Raw genomic sequence first — 24,202 nt, forward strand, 5'->3', positions numbered from 1 at the left:
CCGTACAAATCATTGCGCAATCAAACATTGCCAATTGCAATGTAAACGCGCTGGGAAAAAAAATAATATATATATATAAATCGGACGCGAATCGATCGGTACCGCTAACTTGCGGATCCTTTTCTTTACAATCACCTGAGTTTGTGTAATTGACTGCAATTGATACAAGATTCGTGATTTCGGATAAGCAAAACGCGATTCGTAAAGTATGTGTAACAGAGGATTTGTTTGCTTTGTACAATCCCGTAAGAGCAAAATTATTGAAAAGATATACGGCATCAATTGTGCCATCGGATATACCTCATACGCGAGAATGTACCTACATTCGTGTAACGCGAGTCACTCATTGTCAGTTAGATATAAACAACTAAATATTTACGTAAAATATTAATAATTAATATGTATTTCGTAAGACTATCTCTCTCGTCGAATAGTACACCAGGTGAAAACTGAAACCAATGCATTTTGTATTAATTTTCTCTTTCTTTTTTCTTCATATTGTATTTTCCTAATCAATAATTGATTTTCTTTCTAAATATTCGCGCTTGTGTCTAGTAACATTTGATCAAAAATTCCAAGACTGCAATGTGAGGATAAAGACAAGCAAGAAATGACAAGAAATTGCTGAAAGAAACGGAAAAGAGCTTTAGTTCGGAATGCATTCCAATCCTGACTGATATATCTACGCACCTGCAACCGTCGCCCACACAACTTACCTTTCACTATTACTTTCTCTATCGCGTTTTCGCATCGTTCGACAAATAGCATCCGCGTGCATCAAACGATCGATGCATTTCGCGTCCGAATTTGCGAGAAAAATTGACACTATCGTTTACAAGATTTCTTCCTAATAATTTTCAAACATACAAAATAACAGCTAAATCGTCTCCTGATATCGGATTTACGGAAACGATAAATTGCTTATTTATGATTCAAGTATGTACAATAAATTGATCTCTCTTATGAGAAAAGATGCTGAGAGATATTGGGATATATGGTAATTTAAAACTCACTGAGAATGGCAATCAGAGATATAGGTCGTTGCGATAACAAATATTGCCAACATGCCTTTACCTTGTACGAGACACTTTATGAAATTTCCATGTTCCCAGCGTATCTGGACTGTAAGAATCGCTGCAGCCAAGTTGGCTCAGAGAGCAAAGCAAGCCCTTGCTGTCTCTTCTCCATCGTTTCTCACGTGCGTAATCTTTCTCCGTGCGTCTCCGGAGCACGCTTCCTTTGGGATTCTTTTTCAAATTATCGAGATTTTCAGTGCGACACGTAGGCCATGAGATTCCGCTGGCTTTGCGTTCCACGAGCTCCAACATTTTTCGAATATCTGTGTAAAATGTTTTTATCCAATCGGTACCATTTCAGATATGTACAATAATATCTTCTTCGATCTTTTCCTTTCTTTTGCTCCTTTCTTTTTTCCTTTCATCAGACTCGCATTTGCAATTCAACCTCCATATTCGACGATACACGACACTTTTGGAAAACTGCACAAGATCGCATCTAACGTTGCTTCATTTATTTATTAACTAATTTATCTATTAATTAATTTATCTATAAACACTTTTTTAAAATTCAATTATTTAGTTTAATTTATTTGAGAGAAAGAGAGACTTTCTCATTTTGTTCCATTTGTCGATAAATTATTTTTTTTTCTCGTGGAGGTAAAAATGTACGATAGAAATTGATTTACTTTTCAAAATAACCACAACTTATCGATATCATCCTGATGGCAATTAATCTATCCCCGGTCAATTACTCTTACGTTTCTCTACAACATGACTCCTTCTCGATCGAGAAGATCGCATATCTCATATGATATTCATAATGACACAAGTAGGAAAGTGAGAAAGCCAAGAGTAATTAAAAAGTGCATAGTGGAAATGTGAAGCTAATCGCAACAAAGTGAAAATCCAACACGTATTTTGCAACGACACTATTAATGAAAAATTGTCATAGTTTCATCATGTCACGTTTGTACGACGGCGCAAAGAATCATCTAGAAAGAAAATTTTGCGGCACGATTAAGTACCAAAGTAATTTGATTTACAGATTGAATAATTTTCCTCAGTCGAATGGAATTATCATCGCTACTGTCTCTCCGTTCCCGACACATTTTTTCCTCAACATTAACAACAGATATATAATAAATTATGTAACAACAATGACTATATTCTTTTCTTCTATTATTCACATAGCACATTTTTCATATTATCGCACAGATGTAAAATTATTCCGATATCTTTTTGCTCAAATATAATCGCGGTGCATTGCGGATCGAACGTAAGAAACGTCAATTCGGCGGTAAGTAAAAAAAATGTCCAAAGCCCAATCTCAAAAATTAAATAAACAATCTCTGACTATCTAGTCCATTGCCAGAATGATGAAAAACACTCCTACGGATATATGCTTTGTATCGTTCCACTTTCATTCACGATACAAGCGCGTGCGTGCATGTTCCCGATCGGATAGAAACTGATGCTTCAACTGCCTCCAACCAACTGAAACAGACAACCTGCCGTTCTTTCTCTTTCTCTCTCTCTCTCTCTCTCTCTCTCTCTCCACCACGTGTCTTTTCCTGCAAATGTATTCGTGTCCGATGCGTGGGATACATTGAAATTTCCATAGGCATTGCTGTACGTTTGCGACGCGTAGCGATTCTGATATCTCTACGCGACATCCATTGCAGACTGCTTGGGGCCGCGAGTTTAAATGTGGTCTACGTGATACACGCAGTCAGAGGGCACAACGTTTGCGTTTACATGGATATTATCTCTCATTCGGCAAAGTGCTCTGTAACTTTTAACTCTTCCAGTCTAATGCAAAGTCTAGTATAATCGAAAGACTTTAAAAAGTTCATCTAATTTAATAAAATAAATATCAAAGTTATATTTACTTGTTTAACAATTATTACAAGACTATCATTTTTACTTTTTAATTCCACGTTATAAAGTACATTATAAATCCTATAAACAGATTGAACATCTATTTATATTTACGTTTTTAAGATAAAATTACGCGGGCTCTGTCAAACTCAGGTTAGTAAAATATCTTAAATCGTTTCGATATCTTAAAAAACAGCCGAGTTATCGTATTTACGTATTGTTAAAAATTGCAAAATTCGGTACTTCCGGTCCGGTTGAGGTGCAAACGAAATTCAAAGCGGTACAAACCGGTACAAACGATTCTCTTTCGAACCCAGTTAGCCGCGTTTCGATATCTTAAAAAACAGCCGAGTTACCGTATTTACGTATTGTTAAAAATTGCAAAATTCGGTACTTACGGTCCGGTTGAGGTGCAAACGAAATTCAAAGGGGTACAAACCGGTACAAACGATTCTCTTTCGAACTCCGTTGGCCGCGTTTCGATATCTTAAAAAATAGCCGATTTGCCGTAATTACGTAATGTCCAAAATTTTTCGATTTTCTCGTTTTTCTCAAAATCCAAATTTGTTAGGAATTTTTTTCAAACGGTACAATGTTCGGTACAACTAGTACAATGTAGTACAGTCGAGAAAAAATCATTTTTCGAAAAGTGTGGGGCTACTAAAAAAATTCAAAAATTTCGATTTTTTGGAAATCCGCGCGTGATTTCAAAAAATTAACTACGGTACAATTTGGTACAAAACTAGTACAATGCAGTACAATTTCGATTATTTTAATTTTATTAAAGTGTGGGGCTAACTTCATACACATGAAACATTGATCAACTGTGGCATATTTATATTTCAATTAACGAGCATAATTGAATGAATCAACAATGTCTCATTATCGATTGTCGAGGAACTAGCAAAGATGATAAAATTCCTATTTCTGCGCAAGCAATTTTTATAATAGCGAATCGAAACAATCATAAAGCTCTCTCGTATATATTATTTGTAAGTTAATTGATTGTAAGTTTTCAATGCGAAACGAAAGTAGTGACGAGATCTCTGTCTGTTCCACTTGTGAATGTATCGCGACAGATATCTTTCGAAAGTTCTTCGTCATCTCTCGACTATCCACAAGTCTCACGCAAAATTTCGGTCAAACTTTTCTCATTTCCGCGTAACTATTCCTCTCCGACTTCTGTTCCCTTGTTACGGCACTCTAAAATTGCGCAATACGATTGATATGTGAATTTTTTAGTTGTTAATTCCACCATATCGAGAAAAATCAATTGGGAAGAAATAGACTAAAATTTGCAATAGTAATTGCAACGCAGCCTTCTTATAGAACATCAAAATGTCAATATAATTCTCTGAGAAGCAATGTAAAATAATTTGTTTCGTTAGCTCTAATCAATGTCAATTTGCTGGAAATAATTTGGTATAATAGCGCAATTGACAGCAATATTATTCAACATCCTAGTGTTTGAACATAACAAAATAATGTGAATAATAAGTAAAGAATTGTTTTCTTTGATTTGACGGTTTTCCGACGGTGGGCGCCAATTATTTCTCTTATCATTCTTTACTAATTAATTAGTAATTAATTATAGTCAAAAAAATTTTTCAATATGACAATATAAAATTTAATTGATTCTACAATTGGTCCAAGATATTGTAAAAATTAAATAAATTCAAAAGAAATGTATTATTGTGTATGTGATGGGAATTTTCATTTAAATATGCGAATTTTCGGCAACGCGCAACATCAAACGTTGCTTGCCGGCAATATGGAAGGCAATATTAACAATGATTAATGACGTCAATTAACAATGGTTAGGAGCAAGCTGCGGTCGATGATACCTCGATTTCGCTATGGTTACCCGGCACCATTGACGTAACAAGAAGTCTGAAAGAAACGTTCTCCGCGGAAGAACTAGTTTTTTCGCCCCCGCCCCCCCACCCCTCTCATATCCAACTATCATCGATTTACGCACTCGCAACTCTGTTCCACCGTCATATTCTGTATTCACTCATAGATTGAAAGAAACCTTCAAAGTTTTTATCAACGCAAACTGTCGCGGAATTGCTCCTCTAACGAGACAAACCTCCTGTTTAAACGCCTATTGCGTTGCATATCAAATTCTTTAGACGCACGCTAATCCAGTATCATATAAAAGTTTTCCAACTGTTAGCGTATAGAATTAACAACGCAGCCACTCGACATACTTACTCAGTGGTTTCGAGGTACTGGAAGACGCGATAAACGGGACGTCGATACATGAAGAGGTGATCCTCGACACGCTCCACCATCATCCTAAAATCACTTCATTCGAAACGGCGGACCACTTATCATCACCGATCACTTATTAGTAATTTCCACAAAAGAGCACAACACGCACAAGAGACAAAGTTGTATGAGATCGCGAGATTCGTTTTCTCATTCGTCTTCGAACAATGTTCAATCATTCACGCACTCTTCTATTTCCAATGGATGACGAATGCGTGGAAAGCGAAACCGTTCGGCCGGATGAATTCAAGAATTCTCGTGTTTTGTTGAGTCACTGTCCTACGTACGAACGATTCACAACATCGTTCTCCACGAGAGAGAACGAAGCGGAGTTAAACCAATATCCGAGCTAGTCTCCTATCTTCACTATCACTGTTGTTCCGTCTCCGTCTCTCATTCACTGCGTTCCGCCGGTCCCATAGAATCGATAGGTTCTACATTCGGCACAAACAATCGCGAGCGGCGACCAGTGCACTAAACAACTGTATCCTCCGCGATAATCCTTCTTCGGTCAATTACCCTCACTATCACCCCCTCTTGTTCTTTTGATTCTGTCGATTATTCTGTTTATCCTGATACAGTTTTTAAACCTGATTGTAATCGAATTTTGCAAAAAATTCAGTGATTATGATGTTTCCATTGGCGATATGTATAGTTAGGATAAATTAAGGGTCAAAATGACGCGTACCTATACTATAATAACATATATGTATACGTGTAAGTACATACATATATTATACATTGAATTTGAATAGCATTATATACATTATATGTATTAAATCTTCCGTTACTTTTCGTTTTTATATGAAAAATCCAACAAAATTTCAGAATTTATATTATATTATTTAGAAAATTTAAACATGAAATTAGTAATAAACAATTGGAATAAACAGCGCCAATAAACTCCGTATGCACTTGCTATGTTAATTTGACGATGCGCAATCTAGATTTTTAATTGCAATTTTATGAGCGATACGATAAATCGTTCCTGAGAGAAAATAGATGATGGAGTCATTTTCACACATTTTTAATAGTTTTTAATACAGAGGAGAGTAGTAAACTAATGTCTTGATCCGGTGAGGCATGTAAACTGTCGTTAATTACATTCAATGCTAGAGAAACAATCTCCTGTCTCCGTAAAGAACTTTACGACTGATAAGACTGATAAGATAACTCGTATGCGGTCACAAACGTACAAATGTACCTAACCTACCCCAAACTGCGGAACACCGCCTAAGCCTGCCTGCCTGCAGTTACTGCAGCCCGACACTGCACCGCAGTGCATCCCCCCCTGGTACCGAAAGTTAGGCTACGTAAATTTGTAATAAACCAACATTTTTATTCCAAAATTGCAAACAACTGCGTAACAAAAAATCCTTTTAAACTAGAAATTTAATCAATTCCTAATTATCGTTATTATGTTTATTTAATGTTGTTCTTTTAATCGCACATCGACATACACATGGATTTTAATCTCTCGCCTATGCGAAATTCCGACAGTTTTTGTTTTCAATTCTTCTTAGGATAATATTTGAATTTAATGTGAGATTGAACAATCTTTAGCATAAATTTTGTCTTACTTGCAAAAAATTTGTACAAATTCCCGTATGTACACATGCGATCTCAAAGTTATGTCTACATAGATCTCTTAAAGACTGAGCTACCGCAAACCAGAAAGAAACAGAAGAACGAGAAAAACGAGAATTGTAACTGCACGGGCTACCAAACTTTCAAGCTGCAAACTGCCTTACAGTAAGAACACCACACTAAATTGGAGCGATAGGCTTGGAATTGAGTGTCCCCTGAGCATATCCGTTAAAAAATTTAAGAGATAGGCATAATTTCTTTCGACAAGCAATCATGTCCCACTAATAGCAGAAAGTACTCGAGTCACTTAAGAAAGAAGCTTTTTTAAACAAATAAATACGTGCTGTTGTCTCCGATCTCCGAAAGAACTAAAATAAGAAATTTTAGCAAATGGAAAAGATATATGTTATCCTTAAATAAGAGAAACGGAAAAATTGCGAGAAACATCACGCGACACGTTCGATTTTACAAAATTTCGCTATTCATGTCATCGACCGAATCAAGGTCGTGCAACCTTGACATGTCATGCTACAAAACCTTCCATCTTTCATCGTCCACTGACCGTAAGCTTGATCTTCAAACACAAATCGACTTTCCTAAACAAACCGTAAAACAATCTGTCGAGATTTTTCAATTCATCGACCTTTTTCAAATTTACTTGCCCATTGATATCGCTAAAATTTCAAACATTTCACATTGCAACTTAGTAATTTCTCGCTCGTTCGAGAAATTACTACTTCTCTGAAAAATCTTTCTCTTCTTCAGGTAACATTTGAAAAAAATGACTTATCACCGTATGTAAAGTTTTAATTAATAACGTTATTTTTCTTAATTTGTTCAGATATATAAACAAACAAATTTTTGATAAATATAACTCAAATTAACTTACTTAGCAAATTTGCAAAAATATGTTTGATGCTATTTCGAAAAGAACTCAAGCATCATAGAATCTTAATTAAGTTCTCATCTTATCCCCATCAGTACTCTATCAAACGAACCATCTCTAAAATTTCCTTTCCGCTTCCTTTCATTCCCTTTCGGATACTTGCTCAGCTCAATCCCTTCCAAAACAACAATGGCTCAAATAAATCTTTATCCGTGTTCTCCGAACAAAAAATAATCTAGATTCTTCCGATCATTTTCGCATGCTGATCGTTCTCGAAGCTCACATCATTATAAGCAGTATCCTAATCACTTAATCCACTCGTCGTTGTTCAAGTCACCGGTTTGACGTCGCATCTTCCGTCCGCACTTCCGTCCGCAACAGTACCATGCGATATTCTCGCGAGCCGGTGGCGCACGGCGACCTTGAAGATCACACTCGAAGGTTCCTGAATTCCGTGGACGCCCGGCGTCACTACGCGAACGAATAAGTGCCCGATGTCGCCGGTCGATGGGCTTCGATATGATAATCGACGGAACGAAATGATAGCGTGCCTAGCAACAGCGTGGTCAACGCGCGTCTACGGCGGCGGCGGCGGCGGCGGCGGCGGCGGCGTCGGCGTCGTCATCGTTGTCAGGTATACATTTTGCCGGTTCAAAGGGAGCAGGCGCTTTGCTGGGTGCGGCAAGCTGCGCCGCGACGCTCGGCGTCCTTCTCTCACTGCGACTCCCTCCAGGGTCTATACTGCCCTCCCTTCCAACCCCTTTCGTCCCAACGTCTCTCGTCCTGCTTTCAACTGACGCCGCCACCCTGCACAGCCCCTGTGTGAGCGGAGCGGCACGCCGCGTCACGCCGCGCTGCGTCGCGCGGAGGCAAACGGCCGCGATGGAATTTGCTGTAATAACGCGCGAGCGGAATTTCGTAAGCAATGTTAGCGCGTTCGATTCACGCGTTCTTCCGCGCGAGACGGGACAGATAAATCAAGAAACGGTGACCGGTTCATTATTTATTATCTTGTTTTTACTTAAATCGTTGATTCGCAAATGTTGTATCGTGTAGTCGATTCGATCGAAAATCAATCAGATCAGTTTTCTCAAATCAAAAGCTCAAATATTAATGATAGGTTTTGTTGCATATACAATAAAAGCATGGAATTATTTAACTCTTTTGATAATGTCGGCAGTGATATAAACTTTGAAAATGTTAAATCTTTAGAGTAAAATATTTCTATAATTTTTCCAACACATTTTTCCAAAATAATATGCGCGATGCTACATAATCTATATCTGACAGATAAAATTGTGCATACATTTTTTCTCAAAAGATTACTTCAATTTTCCGACATATCATGGAGCTCACGCTTTATACATCGCTCCGTGATACAGCTCACGTCGTAATGTAGTTCAAGGTTTTCATATTGAATTTGAAGCACTCGAGCATGAATTTCACTACCAACGGACTTGGCAGTCCATGGCACAGCATATTCTGTTCACCAACAAAATTCCCACAGGTATATCGCGCACGCAAACTCGCACCACTTATGTTATTAATTTAATTAACTTAATAAAGACAGTATATAAGGGAAGAGTCGTAATATCGTGAAAGTCCGTCCGTAAATATGTAAATATGTATACACCACTTTGACAAGTGTTCCGTCGCTGACGAATACACCTGTAAAAAAAATGCACCCCTCCCAAAAAAGAAAGAAAAAAATCCTATAATAAAGTACACGTAAATTTTGCGACTCAATTAGCACTGCTTTTCCGTTCAATAATTAAATAAAGCTTGCAATAATTTACGTTATTTTGTGCTACGCTACATCATTCTATTTCAAGACAATTTGATACGATTATTCGCGGCGAATTTTATCGTACAAAATCCCGCAAGAGTTGCGGCTCTGAGAGTCACCGGCCAGCATAATCACAACCCTTCCGACTCTATCGAGATGGTCGCAAGGGATGTACGCACATACGAACTAACACGCACGCTTATTCCTGCTTATTCCTGCAAGTATAACTGACATATTCACTGCGACACGTCTGTCACGTTAACATCCCGAAATGCGAATTTTCATAAAACTCATACAACACCTCAATGAACAATCAAATGCCATATGAATGCTGTACATATCTGACTATTTCGGGACATTTGCACACATCTGTCTACATCGTTCGACCCAAATTTGACCCTTGTGACACAATTGCAAATTAGTTACATAAGAGAATAGATGGAGGGATAAATGGATGCATACTATTTGTAATTATCGATCAACCAGAGATCAATCGGAGTGAGCCGATTCTATCGGAAAACAGATGGTGGGTTGCGTCTGAAAATAGTGCCAGTTCACCGTACCAGATATGTATAAAAGTATATTTAAGAAGATACGATTTTCTGGACGTTATTAATGTCTTTCGGATCTCGTTTTATACAAATAATTAATGCATATTGGATTACGATCTTTCGTAACCAGAGATTTTCGTGTGCCAATGCAGAGACTTTGCTGTTGAATAAATTAAAGCAGTTCTAAATATGGATATAGCCGGGGTCAAAAGTACAAAGAATCCCCAATGAACACTGATAAGTCAAACTAATAACAATGTTCAGAAATTACAACACTTGTAATGTGATTGTCTCAGTATCATACTGAAATATAATTATCAACAATTTTATACGTTTGTTATAGTTTTTCGTTTGTCAATGTCATGATTAAAATTAAAAATACTCTGTATTTGTCATCAAGACTCTACTGTATTCTTTATATTTTCTTTCGATTAAATTTCTAGGATTAATACGTGTAATATACATGTCATTTTTTTAAGTTGAATTGTACACATATTTCAATATTAGAAAAATGAAATTAATTGTGTTAACTGGTTTGCATGATTCGTGCATATTTCTTCACAATATAACGATTCTCAACATAATGGAACGCTTTTTTCGAAAACCTAATTTCGAGAAAAAAGATCTTTCACCACATTCTTTTGCACAAAATCACCGAAGAAAAAACTAATCGTTCCCATAAACTAAATTAGATTGCAATATCTGTCGTGCATGATTCATGCATATTTCATTATGATATAACGGTTTTAAAAATAGTAAAATGTTATTAGACATGACGGTACGTGCCGAAGAGTGACAGAGAACAAGTAGAAAGAGTCGAGACTTGATTGCCCTGAGAAAGGAAATCCCCAGGATTCTTGTGCGCAAAGTCACAAAGAAATCCTCCTCTCCTATGACTATCGATGCGTGTATTTGACAAATTAAACTAGATTATAAAGTGGTTTATGCATATTTCTTCGTAATGTAACAATTTTAGATATCATGGAATCTTACTGAATATGACGACAATCGAAGAATGACGTAAAAGCATGACGGAGAAAGAGCGATACTTTGTTCCGAGGAAAAATCCTCGGAAGATTCTTGGATGCATAATGGTTGGATGATGGTTTTCATACGGCTCGACGAAATTCGGCAAAAGTTGAGTAACTTGTACTCAAGTTTTTGTCCAAGAGCGATACAAGTGAATTCATAACGTTCGATTCTTTCTGAAATTCTCGGCACGTGCTTCATGCCACCGTAAACGCGATGGATATCTTTAGAAAAATGGCATTAAAAATGTTTACTGTATACCTTGGTTTTCGCGCCTTTTACATATTACGTATCAATATGCGGCAATTAGATATTAATAGAATTAATTAAACTATAATATCTAAATTCCTTGGAAACTTGTAAAAGCAAATAATAAAATGTATCTGACTGATTTTGATTCTTGTCATATTGCAACAATTATATACGTACAGCACAAATTTACTATTGTACTACAGTTCTATTTATATTGCCGTCCACATTGAAGAATCTGAAGCAGTAATCATTCAAATGCGGTCTTAAACATTTTATCAATCTCACTTTTGCAAGTCGACCAAATTCTTATCGTGGCGAAAAGTAATTGGAACGCTAATAAAGACTCAAAATCTAGGCTTCTCTTGATCCTAGAGAAATTCTAATTTCATGAAATACGTGTGCCAACGAAAAAAGAGAAACATTTCACGTGTATAGCTGGTGGCCTCGCGTGCAAATCGCCCTCGATGTTCACGTGTTCTTCATTTTTTCTTTTTTCTTTCGTCTCACTCGTGCCGAAGAAAGTGCGCGAACATTGAGCCATCGATCTGCGGTTCACTCTCGTGTCAGTGGACCGCGTGTTCGTTCGGAGATACTCTTCGAGAAAGAAAGAAAAATAATGGACAACCACATCGCTAGCAAAATCTAGTTTGCCAAATAGAAGTAATACAATTTCGTCGAATTCGTCAATCTACAAAAACATATTACATAAAATTGAAAAATTACTAAAGTTTAATCAGACGACTTCTGATCTGAATGTCTATAATTTGATACATAAATGTATACAAATATAAAGCAGATATTCTTCTTTAAATAAAAAAATAATTAAGATTTTGAACAATTTTATTAAAGAAACTTATTTTTCACAAGATTTTCATCAAATCAAATCTCTTTAGTTTGTAAAGAGGGCGCATGTACCGTTATGTTTTTATAATATTAAATTCGTTGAAATAACTTTACATTGCTGATTTATGTGATTTTTCTCATTTACTCCATTTTATCGTGATCCGAAATCTTTCAGGATTTCCCTTCTTGGGCGCACAACAACGTCCTTGAACTTGACTTTACCATCAAGAGTGCAGGCATAGTTATGCGCACGCCATCCGGCATAGCATCGTGACAATGTCTGCGACGATTGTTCGCTCTCTCTCTCATGCCACTTGCCAATTTATCGCACGACTTATCGCTAAAGTCCTTCCTGCTAGCCACTGCCCGTCTGATTACCGCGTCACAGACCGCATTAATATCCTTTGCGACAAATAACATCGAGAAACGTTCAATGTACATTTACTTAAATTTCTTCAAATTCGATCATTTTTTAATTCAATAAATTTTTAGCTCTTTAAAACAACAGAAAAAATCGTAAACTAAAAGCGCGGATGTCAGAACGTTTTTCTGTTTTAATTTATAATTTATTTTGTGCCACAATTTTGTTTTTGTTTTTTCTTTTCTTCTTTAAACACATTTTTTATTCTTTTTATCAAACTTTGATTAGAAATAATATTAAACATGTATTTTGCAATTTTGAAACATTTTATAAAAGCATTATAATACTAACACACTAGAGAGGTAAGCTCTATCGTTTGTTTACTCACGTAAATGTGAGATGAAAATGTGAGATAAAAATGTAATGAAAATTTAGTACATATGTATACATGCATAAAACTATATTATAGTATATTAAAAAATAAAATCATGCAAGTGTGGATTTATTCAACTGCGCTACACTATTGTAGTGGTTTTCTTTTTACCGCAGAAGTGTAAACTATGAAAGAGAGGCTAAGTGACAACGCTTCTGCGTGCCTCACAACGATAACACTTTTGCATCGCGTTAAGAGAAGCGACTCGTTGTTCTCGATATCCGCGCCGAAAAATAAAATGAACGGAGCGCGCAAGCGAGTGATAAATCAACGCGCAGCGATCTACGAACAAAAGTATCTTCAAGTTCATCGAACCATACTTACACGCCCAAAGGCACACACTTAACAATGAGTCGCTTGCGTCGATGTACATATAAGTCACGGTGCACCAAAGCGTGTACATACGAGTGGAATATACATTCCGAGTCAGGAATCCTGATACAGTAGCAACCGTTTTGGAAAAGGCGTACGTGACATTTCATCAGTATCTCATAGTCATGCCTAACCGATTGTATCGTCGATCGATAACAGCAATCTAATGTACGGGGGGCGTGTTGTTCGGTTTTTTCCTCGGTGCAGGATGAGATGGATTGGAATTACGGACAACTATGTGTCAATTTTTATATCGAATTTATATTCAGTAAAGAAGAATCTCGCTATCTATTAACAACGTTTATGGATTAAACTAATTCAATGCAGTGCGTATTCATTGATTGTTTATCATCGAAAATTCTTTCGCATTTCAATTACTAATTCAAGCATTCGATGCTTTAACCCTGTGAGAACCAAATTGTCCCGATAGTACTTGCATATATTGCAAAAAATTTAAATAAAATCGTTGACCTGATGTTTTATTTACCGTCGTATTTCCCGGTGAAAATAATTACAATAAGCTTCTTCCCATTATCATAATTTCTTTAACTACGTTTACGTAGCAACCACCGTTCTTCTGCCCTGCTTAGTTGGTCGTTGCCAATTGTCTCCGTCTCGAAGACGAAGATAGTAGCGGAGTGCAAATGTGGAGAAAGGGCAGAGCTAAATCTACATCCTGTATACGCTCAAATAAATTTTATAATCCTACGCCTGGTGCATTCCCAGATACTTAAATGCATCAACTAATGAAACAACCACCTTGAAGTGTTCAACGAATTGCATGAATCTAAACGAAAATGATGAAAAAAGATGAATGCAGTCCGTAGAAGAATCAACCGCCTCGCCCCATGAGCGTGGCTGCGTAGATGCCATTTTTCACGAAAGTAACTTGCATCAAAGTTAGAATGGCTAGCCGTTCAATTGTGAGAGCAAATTTGGAGAAGTGGAATAAATAATTAAGTCTTTTCCCGCGCACTGCATCGGAGTCGGCAACGAGTAATTTAGTATCAGCCGTGCTTATTCCGCAAGCGTCAAGCCCATATTTCTCTTACGCGGTACATCGCACGCTTGCTCCTTTTGCAGTAGACGAATTTAGCATGGAGAAAGGGAGGACAGACAAGCATGAAATTTAAACATAGTTTAAATTTCCGTCTGTTCGACGCGCCGCGATAATACGCGCAAACACGCATAAATCTTCTAATTAGGAGATTTATCGTAATTGATTTGTACCAAAATCGTATTCTTCCCTAAAATCTAAAAATATGATTGCTAACATTGAAACAAACATTATTAAATAAATAACAATTTTCAGAGATATGTCATCTCTTTAACAACCCAAGATCTTATGTCGATTTATATCTGTCTAATATCATTTCGATAAGCTCCCGATGCACCGCAAGCAAATGGCATAATAGCATGCAATTACAAGCAAAGGAGAAGATGTTGAAAAAAATCGAGAGAGCTCAACTTCTCTCTTGAGCGAAGAAACACAGAAAGGACAGAGATAAAAAGAAAAGGAATCAATGATTACGCTTTTAGCAATGAACCATTAACGTACGCAAAATTTCGCGTTTATCGCGGCAGCTGCTGAATCTATGTTCTCGAGCCCTCGGACTCCTTGCCAACAGTTACTCCTTTTTGCTACAGATATAGAACAAGGGAAAGGGAACAGTAAAACGTCAAGAGGCGTGACCAGTCCTACAAATTACCTATGTTACACATCGTAGTGTACGCAAGTGCGATTGGAACATTCGTTTATACGAATGTCTCTTTCACCGATATGATCGATTGAAGCTTACGCAATTGCGAATAGAAAAATTCGGAGAATTATTGCTATCGTACAATAAATCGTACAAATTGCTATCATACAGTAAAGTTAATTTAATCGCGCTTTACGCGCGATTTCTATACGATGAATTCAACAGTACTCGTTATTACAAACGTGCCAGATTTTAACATTGCGCTATAAGCAGCAATGCGCCTCTCTCATATATATAATGTTGATAATATCACACATTCTCCAATATATATATATATATATTATACAGCGTATAATATGTGTTGGAATGCATAAAGTTGGGATATATACAGTTAGTTGCACAAGACGCAATTGTTTAAAATAAACATCTACGTCAGTGGTGGTACGTTTTGTTAATAGTTTAACAAAAAGATGAGGATCGTATACCAAATTAAATGTAAATGACCATGATATAAATTTTGCAGTAATAAATTTAACAAAAAATATGTTTACAAGTAGGTATATGGACCTACTTGTGATATGGAAGCTACTTTGAAAAACTAAAATAATTTGAACAAAAGATTGGAATTAATAAAGAAAGGCGCAGATGAACAGTTGCAGTGCAATCGTGCAACGGAATATCAGAGCGCGATGTTGCAAAGTGTCGCGTAATTTACACGCGTACACAACATAACATTAACATTCGTATGTGTAGCCTTTAAATGCAAATACGTCGTCGTTGCCTGACATTGATGTTTGCAGTTCATAGTCTCCCGAAAACAATAAAATAATAAAAATAATCACGAATGAATAAAATAAATGATAATTCACGTATCCATGTTCTTTCGTACAAGGGAGACACATTGATCTGGAATGCTTATAATTGAGTGCATACACGCAGACGAAAAGGGACGCACACGAAAATGATTTGGCATACGAATGCACACATAGATGTTTACAATCATGTGCGTGCACACAGGCTTAGATATCGTCGATGGCACGACTACAGAAGCAAGAGCGCCTCGTGTATATAAATAGCTAGTTAGGGTCGATGGACAGACTAAAGAGGCGAACGTAAACCGTGAGAGAGTCGGGATTCATTCACCTGCAGTAGCAGCAACTTGAACCGAACATGCCCAACAGCGCAATTACCTCACTCGATCAATTTGCTCAATGACTACTTTTGGCCCGCCGTCACGTCATTAGCCTCGCGAGCAAAAATTGATGCGACGTAGAAAAGACATAGATAAAAGAGCATTTCCGATAAATTTCTGTGGGACAATTTTTACAATTTTCAATATTTGCAGAAGCTGAAAACGCGCGGGTGCTTTGTCTTTTTTTTGCTAACGCTTCAATAAAAATTAATCAATCTGACTCGTTTCTTTTCAGTTCAAGCCGCTACATTCGTTTTATTTTCTGTCGACCGTTAACCAGAATTAGATAAATTAACTCGCTTGGTTATTAAGTTAACTTAATTCTATTGACGCTAAACAATTCGTCTAAATTGTGACTATGACGTATTATTCTTCTCTAAACTAATGGAACTGTAAAAAATAACTTTGAATATTAGAGATGGACGTAGAGCGTCGAAAAAGAAGGCAAGCGCGATAGTCACGAAGTAAATCACGTTTCATTCAGCTCAAGTTGAATCAATTCAACGATCACACCATCCGGCCGTGCTTCGAATTCCCGTTAACCGCTTAGAAGTCGCAATGTCAAACGCGGCAGCAACAAGGCACGATTGGACTTTAAGACAGGAATTGAGATCTCGCAGGAATCTGCTAATCGGTTGTATTGTCAAGACCTAAACGACACTACGAAAAGTCGGGCGTCCCAATGAACGATGAAACCACAAGAGATAGCATCGCAACAGGAAAACGTAATTAAAAGCGGTGGGAGTACACTGGCTTGTTAGCCATATATATATAAGGTGTTCCATTCCTACCGTATTATTTTGTACTGGCAGATTCTTACAACGATCTAATTTAATTTCTTGTTTGGTATTTAAAACAAAAACAACCGCGTTGTTTAAATAATCATTAATGCATCGCACAATATTATAATTAATGATAATAAATACTGTATGATGTATGTATGACACAAGGCACATAAGATAAAAATGACATCAAAGATAATTGATGATTTTCCTCATGATTTCCGATACATATGACATCTCGTGTACAAATCAATCGTTCTTGTGTATATATAATGAGCGAAACGTAAACGTAATTGGTGTAATTGATTCTGCATCTTTAAACTCTAATTATACTTATGCTGTACAGATATGTGCCTCGAGCGAAAAGCGTCGGCATGATTCATCGCAAAAATAAAAATGCGAGTACGCCATCATCATCGTCATCATTGTCAGTACGAAACCATTGAGATCAATCGAATAGCAACCATTTTCCGAACAATCGAATTTGCGTTTTCTTCCGAATTGACAACTGTGTTGTAAGAATATTTGATACCGAATTAATGGCAATTTGTGCGCTCGCTTGCGATAGCAAAGCGAAGTGAACATAAAACGATAGTAAAAATACTACGATTATTTTCGGAGCGAAAACTCGTGGAACTACTACGTGCACCAATCGCACGACTCACGCCGTGCTTTCAACTCCGCGGATGTTCCGCACCCGTGAAATTGTTAATTTTCTCGGCCGATTTCTTTCATTAGCGCTCGCTTGAATTTCGACGAAGCTTACATATCGGCCGGAAATTTGGTTTGACTGCACTTTGACGACCGCCGTCGTTGACTGCGAGCTACTCAAAGTAAGTGGAAATCTCGGAAACGATTCACTCGACGGAAACACTCGCGTAATTAAAAACTTAGGGTTTCTCAAGTCACTTAATCATGTCGTGTCTTATGCATCCGCCTTTATAAAAGGCACCATGCATATTATTCACCACGTATAAGTAAATTTATATTTTTATATCAACTCGAAAGACAAGCAAAAATTCAAGATTTATTTTTCACTAACTATTTTTCACCCTTTCAAGCAAACTTTACCATCGATACATTAGATCGTTTGACCACAAGACGACAAAAACACTACGATTTCACACGAAAAACAAATAAAGAAAATGTACATTTTTTTAGCGCTGGTGCGATTCGCCACTCATCGAATGCGGAAGAAACGGCACACGCGACGCATAAAAAGAGACATGCAGAGGAAGGTGTGGATTCCTCTTTCGTCACGATGCGAGTAGCCTTGCGTCGGAGCAACGACTGTCTTCACTATGAGAAGCTACTGTGTGCTCCTCACATACGCACTTCTCGCTCACGCGTTCCGCCTGCCTCCGTTTCCGTCGCGCTTACTGCACTACAACTACGCCGTCCCCTTTTTCTTCTCATTGCTTATATTCTCTATCTTTATACTTTACCATCCTTGTCACTCTATCAACGAGCTTATCTATCTCTCCCTTCTCCTTAAATGAAAATCAATTCTTATTCGTTCTCTTCTCTTTCTCCCGCCTTCTTCGTTCTCTCTATCCAGCTTTTCATCTCTTTAATGCTCTCCACATTCTTTCCGCGTGTTTTTTTATAGGAAAAAAGAAAAGGAAGAAAGTGTCAATCCCCTCTCGTCAATCACTCGTCTTTCTTCACTTTCGTTCGCCTCTGTGTCGAACAGTTTGCCTCTGTCAATTTTCTTATTACTTTGATATGAGAAAATTTCTCTTCTTCGTTCGTCAAGAGAAACGGAAAAAGCAAACTGCACTCGCTCTAGTGATTCAAAAGAAATAAAAGTGTCTCTCGATTCTTCGAAGGAAATTCACTATAGATAGAATTGAAAAATATCAACGATGAAGATTAGTGCCGTGTTCTCGAATGTTATTCGTATAGTAATGTGGCACAATTTGTAGGAAATTTGACTGCAACTTTGTGAGAAATCTCCAAGTTTTATCAAAAAAATATTATTTCAAAAAATATAATTGAGTGGTCAAATTCTTTGCATACACTTGCTTTTATAAAATACAAAATAGGAGAAATGTATAGATATTCACAAAATATACAATCATACATAGCTCTAGAGGAAAGAAAAAATATGAGTGACGATTTACCTTGGAATATTTGAGAATGGTCAAGGCAGTAGAAAGAATCAGATGATAACAATCACGATTAAAACCGGATCATGATTCGGGTATCGTCAAGATATAGCCGTGAAAATAATTAAGAACGATTGATCGCGTCGTTGGCCAACTTGGATAATTCACACACAAAAATTGAGAAAGTCACTCGAACGAATGGGAATGGTAGTGGAAATGTGTCGTTGTGTAAATTGATCAATGTCTAGTGCGGCGTAAAAACAATGATGACGCAAACATGGATAACACGTAATGACTCTTGAATCGACTCTTATTGTTAGATATATATCGGTGACTCAATTGAGAAATAGAAACGCGAGAGATTTGTGCCTTCCAACATACGTTCAAGTTGCGTGACAACGCGCGTATCGTTGTAGAAACGTGACGGCAAAACCCTCAACAAGTCGTCCTTTCGGTCTCGTTCGCTAGCGGCAAATGCTTGGCAACTTTTTGTCCTGATTGCTTAGCGGGGGAGATGACACGCGTGTGAAGCAAATTGCCTCTGCGAGATAGAGGCAAAAGAAGAATAAAAGAGAGGAAGAAAAATCGCTAACGCAGGGCCACATGCGTGCATGGTAAAAGAAATCGAGATATTCGTATGGATAGAGGGCAAATTGAAAACATGTGAAAGTAATAGTGCGTCAAATTGTACATTATTTTCAGCCGACGTGATCAATTGCTTAAATACGACAGTCGGCGCGATTAACAATGTAAATATACGGGAGCATGTGACTGGGTTAACAGTTCATTATTCCATCTATATTTTGTAACTTGACTCAAACAATAAACTTTCATTATCTCATTATTCACTGCGCAAAGTTTTTTCTTAAAATCTTATACCGAATAAGGCTACAAATGTTTAATCCACAATTTTTAACAAGTATCACAATTATTTGCTTTTCTTTTTTAGATAAAAGCACATTTTTTTTTCTTTGTCTTTAAAAAACATCCTGTCATCAACTCTATGCTTAAATAATTCAGATCGCTCTTCTTTGACACAAAACTGTTTGAAAACGCTGGCAATTTTACTTTACGTTTTCATATATATAATATATTGGAAAATTATTAACACTAACATAAAGTCAATCACCTTAGCTCTTCGAGGAACTTATCAATCAGCTTGACTGCGTTTTTATACACTCGCAACCAAATTACATAATTTAACTTATCGCCATTTTTCTTCGTCTATTTTAAATCCCACTGAAATACGTAAAGATATAGACATATAAACGTAAAGATTTAATACTGATATTATTACAAAGTCGCCGTCATATATCATATATCAGCAAACTTGGAACAAAACTGGAAGAACCACTAATTAGAAGAAATACATTTGTCACGCAAGGTAATTGAAAGAATATCAAAACAAGTTTTATCAAAAGTACATTTATTCCGTTTGATGTTTTCTAAATTTGTCATAAAACTTTACAGATTCTGATCTGATAATCGCGAGCAACCCCTTGTATGTCTACGCATCATAAACTATGGTGACTAGAAAACAAAGTCTCGTTCTCTTCACAAAATGTAACAGTACTCACAGTTGAATCATCCATCCACTACCCACGGCGAATGAAACCGCGACGAGACGAGAAGAAGTGGAAAAAGACGTGGAACAGAACAAGAAGGAAAGAAAGCAGAATAAAAGGGTTCGTTATTGTCGCTCATGCACTTTATGTCAATTTGCAGACGCGACGTTTTGAAAAGGATGTTCCTGATAATATGGAAAACGTTGAACCCAGCAGATAAGGTCAAGTGGGCTAGTCGTTCCTCACACTAGTTACGACAGCTAATGGAATATGCGCTCCGGCGAACGAGCGAGCGAGCGAACGAGCGCGCGCGCGAGAGAGAGAGAGAGAAGATTTAAACAAATAGACTTTGTTGGCCAGAAGATATGACTGAGATGAATAAGATATATAGTTTTACTTGTTGATTAATTTACAAGTGTTCCAGTAGTCGGAATTTCTAATATTTATAATTATAACACTTAGAAACAACATTTGAAAAAATACAAGTTTACACATAAAAATAATTACAAATTGTTGTGTGATATTTATAATTATATAATTAATACAATGAACTGAGGTATATCATGTGAAACAATTTAGATTGATCCTTGACAATTTTCCTAAGAGCGAGTAATTTTTTATAATGTTGAAAAGAAGCGTTTTTTCTTGGTTTTAGAAACAAATTTCTAAATGCAAAAAATATCTGTTAGGCGTAATCTACATTATGTACGGACACAATCATAATTTTGGTTTTATTTCTGTCAAGAAAACGTTTTTATGTAAACAAAAAGATAACAAAAAAATATATATTATTTTGATAGAAAAAGCGATATCTTCAATAATGATTAACTCTTATATATCTGACCACTGAAACATTTACCTTACATTAGAAAGAAACGCGTTTATGGTTCACACTAACTTTTAAAAACTATTACGACTAAATTATGAATAACTGCGAATGCTTTTTTATCATTATTATAAATGAGAGCTCTAAGTTACCTGTTATAAGAATTCTTTCCGAGGAAGGAATCACTCCCAGGTAATATACTCGTATAAAGCACCGAAAGATTTTCAAGCCTGCGGAAATTTCTTTCATCGCTCGTGTATCACCCTTCGACGCGAAATCGTAATTCGTCTTGAGATACAATCTTGAGCGCAACAAAAAAAGGGCCGAGTTGTACAAGTTTCTCACTCCGTGATACAAGTTGCTTCTCTACATTTGCAATGCATGTAAAGACGCATTGAGTACAAGTCGATGGATAGAACGGTGGGATGAGAGCACGATCGTGCGAAAGATGAAAAGAAATATAATGAGGAAACGAAGGTGGAAGAAAAACAAAAAAAAAGAGCAAAAAGGAAATCTTTCTCGCTACGTACGAGATGCGTCTCGCTGCACTCTCATTTCGAAAATTTTATGCGTGATCAACTTTCTGATCTGGCAATTCACCTCGTGATCGCGCGAACACAATTAATAAATAGCCAGATAATCGCGTGACCGGAAACACAAACGAGAACAGCTATAAACGACATCTTGTGTAGGCGCGGTATCATGTTTGCAATCGCGCATAAGTTGCTTCTTCTAGGCTGACACGTAACAATATTCATGATCACCATATCATTAACAATCGTAAACAAATCCTTAAATATTATCACTAACAGAAACAATAGAAATGTACAGCAATGCTGGTAGAGCTAGTGTAAATTGAGTAAAAAATACTCCAACTGTGCAGCTTGAATTAATTTCTACAAATAAGCTAAATTAAATGCTTTATTCTCAATGAAATTTTTATCAACATAACTTAGTATAACAATCGATTTACCCAAATTTTTGCTATGAAAATTCCAATTTGCCGTTCGTTTCCAATCGGCAAACGGACATTTCGACAGATGTCAATTCGATAATCAAGCCGAGTGGTTACAAGGCGTTTCATTGAATGAACGTAAAGCTTCGAAAGAATTTTCATCGGAAGGAGAACGAACTAAAGACTCGACAAGCATTCTCAAAGATACGATGACAGAAGGAAACAGCAAGGTCACGACCTCTTCTCGCTTGTACGTCCCGAATATTAAAGATGCGTTAAGGGAAAAATTTGCCAAAACGAACATGCAGTCCGGATTGAACATTAGCGTCGCGGGTGAAACCAATGTCTCGATTGTCGATAATCGCGGAAAAAAGAAAAGAAATTATATCCAGCTCTACAGAAGATTAACCGACGGACCGAAAACTAGTTTGATGCAAAAACTGCGTGGTAAGGATTGCATGAAGCTTCCGAGAAGTGAATTTTATCTCGAGCAAAGTACCAAGGACGCGAAACAGAGAGAAGCGGGACGACGAGACTCGTAGGGTTGAAAATCAGGACAAAGACCAACAACGGAAAAAAATTACAAAGATTCCGAAAGTGGAAACAATGAATATAAACAGCGAGCTGGACTGACAGACATTATCGAAACTTCGATTTCAAATGGTTTAACTTACAATGAATCAGGCATCAAAATAACCGATAAACGAGGAACAGATTACAACATCGAAACGTCTGTAATCAATTATGGAACTGGTAACCTCTTCCTGCGCGACGGTAAACTCTCGTTATCCGCGTCCACTGCGTTAAAAGTGTAAAAAAACTGTTTGATTAACAGTTCGATTTGAAAATGTATGGAAAAAAATACTAAAGTACCGTCAGATGCCATATCAGATGTGTTTAATAAAAGAATGTTAAAATTTGGATAAATAAAAAAAAATAAAATAAAATATTTATGCATATAAGAGATTCAATTATGAATATCATAAATAAAATATTCACCGAATAATCTCGATTTCTTTAAGCCTAAAGCGTAAAACTTTTAGCATGACATGCAAAACTTATTACTCTTTTATAATTCTATATTACCCTTTCTCAAAGAAAAAGGATTCCAGATCCGGTTTAAGGTCAATCCCCTTCTCGACTTATGCTCAAGGTTGGAGCGTGTGACATGGCCGTTAAGACACAATAGATCATTTCAAGCTGTTGCAGCATATAATTAATCTCAACAACAGTAGTCGTGTGGATATGTGCAGCGATTGACAACCTTCGCGCGGAAGAAAACCTAAACAATTTTTCGCTATTAAGATAATCTCTTTATTTTGTACAGTGTTTTTGTTGTTTAGTACAACGTTAACAATTTAAAAATAAATTGCGGCGAATAAGAGAATTCCCAAAACATTGCGCTTGCAACTTGATAAGATTTTTCTTTCGCATGTGTATCAAGTTACCTCACTTATTACATAATCACGTGTGCGCGCGCGCGTATAATGCGTGTCCATTTAATAATTCGTGTCCTATTAGAATATAGCGGCTCTGTGAAGATTGAGCGGTACAGAAGTCGCCTCGTTTGTGAAGATTACGTGATCGTCTATTAAAACGCAGATAGAGAACGCGAGGATTCTATAGCAATATTATACGATCTATACTTTGTGAGTTGTTACTCCAAATAAACGCCAAATAACTTGTTCTAATTACACAATTATTTGCGACAGGACATGTCAATAACTATTATTATAACTTTATCTATTCACTTTAAAACGAAATAGTTTAGAGGAATTTTGTTACATTGCAAACAATTTGGTATAT

At 36.8% G+C, this 24,202-nt stretch overlaps 1 protein-coding gene and 1 long non-coding RNA gene across 10 annotated transcripts in view; one reads left to right on the plus strand and one right to left on the minus strand.

The window, feature by feature from the left end:
* The window catches only part of Fak (protein tyrosine kinase 2 Fak), a 61,219-nt gene that overhangs the window by 15,945 nt on the left and 21,072 nt on the right, over positions 1-24,202 (minus strand). Inside the window, exons 1-2 of one of the 9 annotated variants that reach the window (XM_067352719.1) lie at positions 17,709-18,631; positions 5,112-5,740 (exon numbers count right to left, since the gene is read on the minus strand). The exons of 2 other annotated variants lie outside the window; for them this stretch is intronic. In XM_067352719.1, coding sequence (XP_067208820.1) covers positions 5,112-5,194 — 83 coding nt within the window. In that variant the 5' untranslated portion in view covers positions 5,195-5,740; positions 17,709-18,631. Of the gene's footprint in view, positions 1-1,074; positions 4,413-5,111; positions 5,741-17,708; positions 18,632-24,202 lie in introns of those variants that run through there. 6 more of the 9 variants (XM_067352715.1, XM_067352714.1, XM_067352713.1 and 3 more) reach the window with 6 other exon arrangements.
* On the plus strand, positions 18,994-21,309 carry LOC105669184 (uncharacterized). The gene is made up of 3 exons (XR_001100221.2): positions 18,994-20,434; positions 20,521-20,735; positions 20,832-21,309. It is a non-coding gene; the product is annotated as an uncharacterized lncRNA (long non-coding RNA).

This window comes from Linepithema humile, chromosome 4, assembly GCF_040581485.1.
Source record: "Linepithema humile isolate Giens D197 chromosome 4, Lhum_UNIL_v1.0, whole genome shotgun sequence".
Taxonomy (NCBI): domain Eukaryota; kingdom Metazoa; phylum Arthropoda; class Insecta; order Hymenoptera; family Formicidae; genus Linepithema; species Linepithema humile.